Raw genomic sequence first — 9,324 nt, forward strand, 5'->3', positions numbered from 1 at the left:
TATGTAGATCCTTGTAATCGGTTCCCCCTTTCCAATCCACCCTCCCTGCACCCTCCTGGTATTGCCACTCACACCACTGGCCCTGACGGGATCATCCGCCCTGGATTCCCTGTATTTCCAGTTCCTATTTGTACCAGTGTACATCCTCTGGCCAACCATATTTATAAGGTAGAATTGGAATCATGATAGTGGTGCAGGGTGGGGGGAAGCATTTAGGAACTAGAGGAAAGTTGTATGTTTCATTGTTGGTACATCGCACCCTGACTGGCTTGTTTCCTCCCCGAAACCTTTCTGTAAGGGATATCCAGTGGCCTACAAATGGGCTTTGGGCCTCCACACTGCACTCCCCCTCATTCACAGTGATATGATTTTTTGTTGTGATGATGCCTGATACCTGAGGGATTTTCAGTTACTGTTTTGGAAACTCACAGGGGAATGTTCTCCCCTGCTACCAGGTGGATGTGAGTTGAAATCGTTGACGGTGAGATAAGGCATTTTGATAAATATTGGTGAGATGAACCATAACTAATTACCAAATGGTTCCTGATTTGAGTAACTCAAGTGGACACGATAGGAGCCATTTAACTAAGCTGTTACTACCCTCCAGAGATCCTTGGTAGTGTCCCGGTTTACAGATTGGGCTGCTAACTACAAGGCCAGCAGTTCAAACCACAAGCTCCGCCAAGAATGTTGAGGTTTTTTATTTCCATAACTGTTTACAGTTTTGTGAGCCCTTAGGGGTAGCTCTACTCTATCCTCAGCTTTGTTCTGGGTAGCAGCTGGTCCTTTCAAACTGCTGACCTTGTGGTTAGCAGCTAAATGCCTAACCCACTCTGTCACCCTGGCTCCCATTAACTGAGTACTAGATACTATTAAGTCTTAGATAACAGCCTTTGTTGATATATGAGCTGTCAATCATACTAGTTCGATAGTTCCGAAAGTAACTGACCTTGTCAGTGTCACAAACTTAAGTCAGATACGAAGTTTTGTTCCATCAGACAGCTGATTCGTTGTGCTTACCAGTGCATCACTGTTAATCTGGGCCTTATCCCACAGTCAGTTCTGTGACCCTCTTTGTTTTGTATTTGCAACAGTGACCTAATCATGGGAGTGTAAAATTTATAGGTATCAGTCATCATAATGCAAGAAGTAGAGCTATGGCCAACATCTGTAATGGGTACATTCAGTAAGTAAAAATGCTTTGAAAGGTTGTATATCTGTAGAGGCTCTTAATTCACTTTCAGAAGGAATGGTTTGGCTGTGCTGTACCTTGAGGGAAAGACTCCTCTTTCCACGAGCATTCATTTCCAACTGAAACAATTGATCATGTACTAGAAGGCAAACAAAACTCAGCAGGCTGAATTGGGAGTTATTTTGGGTGACCTTTAAGATATGTTTGTGTCGTCAATAATGATTACCTTCTATGTATAAGACTGGTGATCCGCAGTGCACAGTACAGTGATAAACCCCTCCTACCTTGGTGGAGCTTAGATGGGAGGTCCCTGAGATGTTGTCTTACTTAGTTCTGCTGTAACAGAAATACCACAAGGGTTAGAAAAACAAGTTTTTCTAACAGGCTGGAAGTCCTAATTCAGGGCCCCTGCTATAGGGAAGCCTTTCTTCTCTCCGTCAGCTCGGGAGGGAAAGGTCTTCCCGTCTCTTTTGAACTTTGCTTCTGTGCATCTTCCTGGCATCTGTCTCCCACATCTGTGCCTCTTTTTATAGAATCCTTTATGTCTCAGAGTTGATTGATTTAACACAGGCCCTACACTAATACTGCCACACGACTATATCAAAGAAAGCGAGTATTATAATCACAGGTATAAGGGGTTAAGATTTACAAATATTGGGGGGAGACAGTTCAGTAACAGATATGCTAACATATTCCTACTTCGTATACCTCTTGTGAGTCACAAGATGCTTTATTCATCATGTGGTGAATAATTCTATAAGATGAATTATCACATTTTTGCAGTCTATGAATTTAAATGTAGGGTTTCGTATGATGGGTGCTGCCATTCTGTTTATCCCTTGACAGATGTAAATACTGTAGTTGGTGTCTTAGTTTGCAGCTAACAAGTGTATCAGATCAATTGAAAATGGTTCAGATAATACAATTTGAAATTTAGGAGATTTGTTTTAATAGTGATAAGTTAAAGGAAAAATTAGTCTGAACAACAGGTAAATAATGACTCTTAAGTATAGCTTCATTTGAATTAATGTAAATTGAAATAAACTAGGATAGACTCTGATGGTTACTCTTACCCCTGAGGTTAGAGAAGCGAACGAACATTTTAATAGGCTTTATCATGAGCTAATAATGTTCTATAAGGAGCCGCTGCTGGTCTGTATGATAATTGTATCACATACCACCCCTGCCCAGTTTGTTCTCTATGTTAATTTCAGAATCAAAGTCATTTAAGGTTTCTTGTCCCCACCCAGGCAAGCTCTTCCACATAGACTTTGGATATATTTTGGGTCGGGATCCGAAGCCTCTTCCGCCTCCAATGAAGCTGAATAAAGAAATGGTGGAGGGCATGGGGGGCACGCAGAGTGAGCAGTACCAGGAGTTCCGTAAACAGTGCTACACGGCCTTTCTCCATCTTCGAAGGTACGTTGGTTTGCTTCGCGGAAACGTTTTGGGGAAGTTCGTGTCCGAGCGCCAGGAGTCTGCATTCTGGACCATCACTTTTTCTGGTTGACTTCGGCAATGATATTTGTTTAATGTACACTTGATAGCTCTTTTGATTAGCACTCAGCTATCAAAGGGAGAAATGCTAAAACTTCTTGCTTACTTATTAGTTGATTGTTATCCTACCAAGTAGGAAGCCGGGTTTCACCAGATTAAGTCGGCGCGGAGGCTTCAAACTCGGTGGCTTGGTATTTTTTTCATACTACATGCCCTTGGACAGTACTAGGACAGGCATGAGCCCTGCTGTCTGGGGGGATTACAGGCGCCCCGCTGACTGTAATCAGTCCACTGTTTTCCTTCTCCCTGGCAGACTTCCTCATTTTGTGGGTGAAGTTAGCTCGTTGTTTTTTATACTTTAGTGCCTTCAGCTGCCATGTGCTTTACAGGAACATCCTGAAGTTTAGTTAAGTGACCAAGAAGTATATGTTAGACAGTTTGTCTCTCTTGTAGCACCTCATCAATTACTCTGCTGAGAATTGTTCATTTTTTCTATGCCTTTTATCCCTAATGCCACTATATGTGAGGGCTTCAAGACGTTCATGAAAAGATGAAATTCAAAGATAATGACAATTTCCCACAAACTTGAAACCCCTCTTATTTCTGCCTCCCTTGCTTAGGATTGAACATTAGTATATCATCAGGAGGGGAAATCAAGATGGTTAAACAGGTCTTGTTTGTTTAATTCAGTACATGACTGATGGTTACTCTAAGAATAACAAGATCATTGGATTTTTTCCCCCCAGCGCATGTATAGTAAATAAGTATTATTCTTAGTCCTGCAGAAAATTCCAGCTCAGGAGTCATACCTCTATGTCCTTACAGGAGGAGAGTGAGTTGTTCTGTGTGCTTGCACTCTATCTAGTTTGTTTTACAACCTGAGCACTTCATAGAGGGTTTGGAACAGAGACATTGTGTGATTATTGAATGAGAACTCTTACATTTTTTTCATAATCTTGATTGAGTACCCAGGTGATCTTGATGGTTTTTGCCCTTTCACACTCTGATTTCTCTTTTGCAACATCTAGTAATAGTTCTTTGTTGATTCAGTCCCTGGGTGTGTTACAGATCTTGAATATACAATTTATAAAATATATTATTGTATATATGTAAATATATTTATATAATGAGAGGGGAATAGAATTATGTACTTATATCTATGTGAGTACATATCTATATGTTCTCATAGCTATATGAGACAAAATAGGTGCATAAGCAAATGTGGTGAAGAAAGCTGATGGTGCCTGGCTATCAAAAGATATAGCATCTACGGTCTTAAAGGCTTGAAGATAAATAAGCATCCATCTAACTAAGACACAACAGAGCCCACATGGAAGAAGCACACCAGCCTATGTGATCATGAGGTGTCAGTGGGATCAGGTATCAGGCATCTAAGACCCAGAATAAAACCATACCCAAGGTGAAAGGGGTGGGGGTGGGAGGGCCATGGAGTGGAGACCCGATGCCCATCTGTAGACAATTGGACATCCCCTCATAGAGAGGTCACAGGGAAGAGATGAGCCAGTCAGGGTGCAGTATAGCACCAATGAAACACACAACTTTCCTCTAGTTCTTTGGTGCTTCCTTCACCCCATTGTCATGACCTCAGTTCTACCTTACAAATTGGATTAGATCAGAACATGCACATTACTACAGTTAAGAGCCCGCAACACAGGGAATCCAGGGTAGATAGACCCCGCAGGGCCAACAAGGAGAGTAGTTGTACCAGGAGGATTACGGGAGGGTGAGGGGAGAACGGGGTAACCGTTCACAAGCATCAACCTAGAACCCTCTCCCAGGGGGACAAATACTGGGAAAGTGGGTGAGGGGAGACAGAGGACAAAGTAAGATATGGAAAAAATAATCTATAACTTACCAAGGGTTCGTGAGGGAAGGAGGGCTGGGGAGGGAGCTGGAAGAAATGGGGAGCTGATATCAGGGGCTCAAGTAGGAAGAGAATGCTTTGAAAATGATGATGGTGGCATATGTTCAAATGTGCTTGACACACTGGAGGAATGGATTGTGATAAGAGATGTAAGAGCCCCCAATAAAAGTTTTTGTTTTTTTTAAAAAGCAATACATTATTATCTTTTGGGTGGCACAGCTTTACTTTGCAGAAATGCTAAAAGAGCAAGGCTGGTGCTCTTGCAGTTTACCTGATGATGCAGGAAGCACTGTCAGAAAGGTGGGAGTTCCACTATAATTCTGGGATTTTAATTTAAAGTGATCAAAGCCTATATAAAAGCTTAGGCTGAAACATGATGATCTCTTTCCTTCAAGAAGGCAGGAAAGATGATGTAAGATGATAGCTGGAGAAATGTCAAAGGATCTGTCTTATTGACAGTAGAAGGAAAACACTGCCATAGAAACTGTCATTGATATGGATTAGTAGGAATTCAGTGGCGTGAACAAACAAAAACAGCTTATTAGTGGGGATCCAAAGCTAAACTTTTTGCTTCAATGGAAAATGTTGAAATGATTCATCTAAATACTCTTATGCTAAATTTTCATAAGAATTGTTTTATAGTTTTATTTTAAAACAATTCTGTTGACTTCACTTAACATCAGCTGAGCCCTAATATTTTCAATCAGCTTTTATTTTTCAATCTTGTGTTTTCAAATATGTTTTGATTAGTAAACACGGTGCTCTGGAGATGTAAAAATTAAGCTGGTTCTCAGAAACTTGTTTGGATCCAATGTTGGTAAGGTTTATAGATACACTTCTATCTAATACCGTACGTAGGACTACATTTCCCAAGGCTCTTAATTTGACAGACGTTTTGCCCACCATCAAATGTTGATCATACTGCCTTTCATCATGAATGGCATTATTTTTGCCTCCTTGAAGTGGTACACTTATTAAATAATAGTTTTTCAAGATTCCACTGTGATCCTTGCTACTTGCAAAGTGACGAAATTGTAAGAGAAATGGTTCTCTGAAACAGTATAAAAGCCTTATTTGATGTAGTCATAAATATATGTCTGTTTTCAATATTGGAGGTTTATTCTGGAAGATTTAGGTGGTCTTTGGCCAGTGTGTAACATGATGCTTGGAATAAGGTAATCTAGAAAGTATTAATATTTGCTTTTAGGAAAATTAGGAGCCCTCGTTGTGTAGTGGTTATGTGTTGGGCTGCGAGTCTCAAGTTAGCTGTTCTAAACCACCTGTATCTCTCCACAGGAGAAAGTTGGGGATTTCTATTCCAATTAAGAGTTTTTTGTTTTTGTTTATTTTAAGAAAAACTGTGGTAATAATTTTGTTTAGAAAAACTAACATTAGACCAATCCCAAGGAAAACGAAGAGGCACTCTGGTTCTATAGACAGCTGGTCTTAGAAACCCACAAGAGCAGTTTACCTTGCCCTATGGGGTCACCTTGAGTCGGAATTGATTCAATGCAATGGCAGTGAGTAGCAGTAATTGTCCAACTCACCCAAAATGTTCTCTATTTCCATACCTCCCCTCCTTTCATGTCCCTGGGCTCTGCCGTGTGCTGCAGTGTCTCACAGACACTCACTACACTCGAAGGAAATGCCTCTTCTGGCTGTGGGAGGGGTTAAGTCAGCCAGAGAGGAGCCATGGGCAGGGTCCGGAGCCAGAAGCCAAAAATGTTTGAGCACCACAGCAGTTCTTCTTCCTTTTACCAACGCTCAGTCAGGAAACAGGGAAATGGCTTTGACACAGGTATGGTTTTCTTTTAGCAGACCTTACCTCCAAGGAAGCAAAGGGTATAACAGCTCACACCCTCTACTGCAGTCAGGTCTTAATACCACCCTAATCTTGTCCATTAGTCCCGACCACCTTCCTGAACAGGCCACAGGCCTGCAGTAGAGAATTATAATACATCACCAAAGTAATCATGGATAGAAGGGCCGTCTATATTAATTGACTATAAGTAAAAAATGATAAAGGCACAAGTTTAACGTATCACTAAGCTACCTGTTAGAACCACTCAAACCTTTAAATCTACTGGGGCACCAGTAGATTTCTTTGGTTTGGAATTGATGCAGATATTGGTATTATAAGGTGAATCTTGTGGGACGTTACACTTCAGAAACTCCAGGATAGCCTTTCAGAACTGAGCCTTGTATTTCCCTCCCCCTGGTACCTTGTGGCTGATTCCTAATGTTGCCCTATATCAAGACTTGGGGGAAACTGTCTGTTCAACAAAGAAAAGTAAAAATAACTGAGATGTAATTGAAAGAGCATCCTTTTTGACCACAGCACATAATATGACTGGATATAACCCAACACTACATTCTTTGAAACTGTCTCAAGTAGAGCCTCTTTTTTATCTCCCTATCCTGACTGCCACCGAGTTTGGAGAAAGACTTAGTTCCCTTGTTGCTCCCTACGAACATTCCCAAAACATTTTCCCCGTTTTCTTAAGCAGGAAATAGATAAATACTTAAGTGCAACCCCATTAAGGATCACACCATCACCTGTGCTGTGTATTGCTAACCGTTGTCTGCCTGCGTCCCTGTGCTCTCCATCACTGGGAAGTCTCCTTGTCCTAGTCGTCCTCCTCATGAGCACTCCTGTGAGGTTATCCTCCAGAGGAATGATCCAGCCAGGCCCTTCTCTCAGGTCCTTGTTCTCCTCATTTAGAGGCAACTGTAACTGCTCTCTACCATCAGTGCTTGTGAACTCAGCCTCACCAGAACCTTGGTTCTAAGCATTTCATTCCCTAACCAACACCTTTGACCCTTCCTTCTTGTTTTTGGTTTTGCCTTTGTGTTAGACAGGGTTCTCTAGAGAGATAAAACCAAATTGCTGATAATTCAATATATTTATTTATAAAGATAATTAAATATATAACAAGAAATGAACTGTTAAATCATATACAGATAAATATATAATACAAGAAAGAAATAGTTAAATTATAAAGCACTACAAATAGCTCAATTCAACTCACTGCCGTCAGAGAGTTGTGAGAGACTAGCAGTCTTTCCAATCCAGTCTGCTGCCAGATCTTCCTCTATTTATAGAGAGAGCTAGGCTATGTCAGCACAGCAGCCAATCAGAAGGCAGGTCACCAACTGCCAGCCAGGTCACCAACTGCCAGTCCCCAGCTCCACCGATCTCTTAAAGGGACCTCAACTTACAGCGACACAGTCCACAGGCTAGGCGTCCCACAGGTAGTGTAGCCTTTAAATTGAGGCACAGGAGAAGCAAGGCAGCCGCACACTGGTCCGATGACCAAAGAGTGAGAGACAAGAAAGGTGAGACCCACCAAGCCATTTATCTCTCTGCCTTTCAGTTAATCCCACTTGTGTTTATCAACCAGGCTGGCACAATAAACTATCTCAGCCTTCATTCCTACAAGTCTTATTTTCTTAATATTTACATTCTCATTCCCCCCTCACCGTCTATGCTGAGTCCCCTCTGACTCAGCCAGCTGAGGCACAGCGGGATGGAGCTGCCTGCTCCTGGGCCATCCTCACACTTATGTGATGCTTGAGCCCCTTTTTACAGCAACTGTGTCAGCCCATCAGCTCCACATTTTGTGAGGAGCATTCTGCGTATATGTCCTTGAAGACAGATTTGTTTATCATTCTGGCAATCCGTTTGATATTCTTTGCAGCACCATTATTCAAAACCATCAATTCCTCGCCGGTTTTCACATGCCTATTAGGTGATGGAAGATACTTTTGGTGAAGGGCAGGCGGACTGAACTCCTCCTAGTGACATCTTTGTGCTTGAATGCTTTGCAAAGGTCTTGTGCTCCAGATTATGCCCCGTGTAATTGTTTGATTCCTTGACTGCTGCTTTCATGAGCATTGATTATGGATCTAAATGAAATGAAATTATTGACAACTTCAGTATTTTCTCCATTTATTATAAGTCACTATACAGAATCTAGCTCATGTGTTTTGTTTTTTTCTCTTTTTCCTACTGGATTTTTTGGTAGCCTTTTTTTTGGGGGGGGCGGGGGCAGGGGGCTCCTTAGGCATTTGAATCTAGTTCTATGGCCTTAACTGCTGAAATTCCAATTTGGGTCAGAGCTGACATCTTCCTGTCTCATTCTTACATGCAACAGCTGTTTGTTACTAAAGTAAATCCCACAGTTATGATGTTTTCCCTAAAAGTTGTAGATCTTAGCCAGGGACTGTTTCTCAGCTGCTGGATTGGACTAGCTGTGGAAATGAGGTGCAGCCCCAGGCTTAACCTAACCTAACATCACCTCACCTCACTCATCGCATCCTAAAAACCTAACGACCTGATCTTTGAAACCTAAACATATGGTAAAATCAAGAATGATGTACTGAAGAATAAAATAAATGCTGGTCTTAACTGGGTGCCCTCCAAATTTGTTCTCTTGTGTGAGATCTAGGAATAGTATTAATATTTCTTCAAGAAATAGAGGAAGAAACTAGGAGGCAAACGACATCTATAGGGGTATAAATTTAGGCACGTATATATGTAAATATATTAATATTTAATGATAGGGATATAGGTCTATGTATATATACATTTATATGTTAAGTATCAAGGTAGCAGATGGACCTTGGGCCTCTACTCAAGTCCTTGCTCAATTCAAGAACCTTTTGTTTAATAGCCTGGCATTTTGTGATGCTCATCTTCCCAAAATGATTTCTGAAGACAAAATGGGTGAATAAGCAAATGTGGTGTAAA

General features: G+C 41.3%; 1 protein-coding gene across 1 annotated transcript in view; it reads left to right on the plus strand.

Annotated features, from left to right (window-relative positions):
* PIK3C3 (phosphatidylinositol 3-kinase catalytic subunit type 3) overlaps nt 1-9,324 on the plus strand; it is a 114,949-nt gene that overhangs the window by 89,982 nt on the left and 15,643 nt on the right. Inside the window, exons 22-23 of the mRNA XM_045296041.1 lie at nt 2,443-2,611; nt 5,928-5,937. Of these exons, the coding sequence (XP_045151976.1) occupies nt 2,443-2,611; nt 5,928-5,937 (179 nt within the window). The remainder of the gene's footprint in view (nt 1-2,442; nt 2,612-5,927; nt 5,938-9,324) is intronic.

Source organism: Echinops telfairi, unplaced genomic scaffold, assembly GCF_000313985.2.
Source record: "Echinops telfairi isolate 266 unplaced genomic scaffold, ASM31398v2 ScPeMD7_7400;HRSCAF=8409, whole genome shotgun sequence".
Taxonomy (NCBI): Eukaryota; Metazoa; Chordata; class Mammalia; order Afrosoricida; family Tenrecidae; genus Echinops; species Echinops telfairi.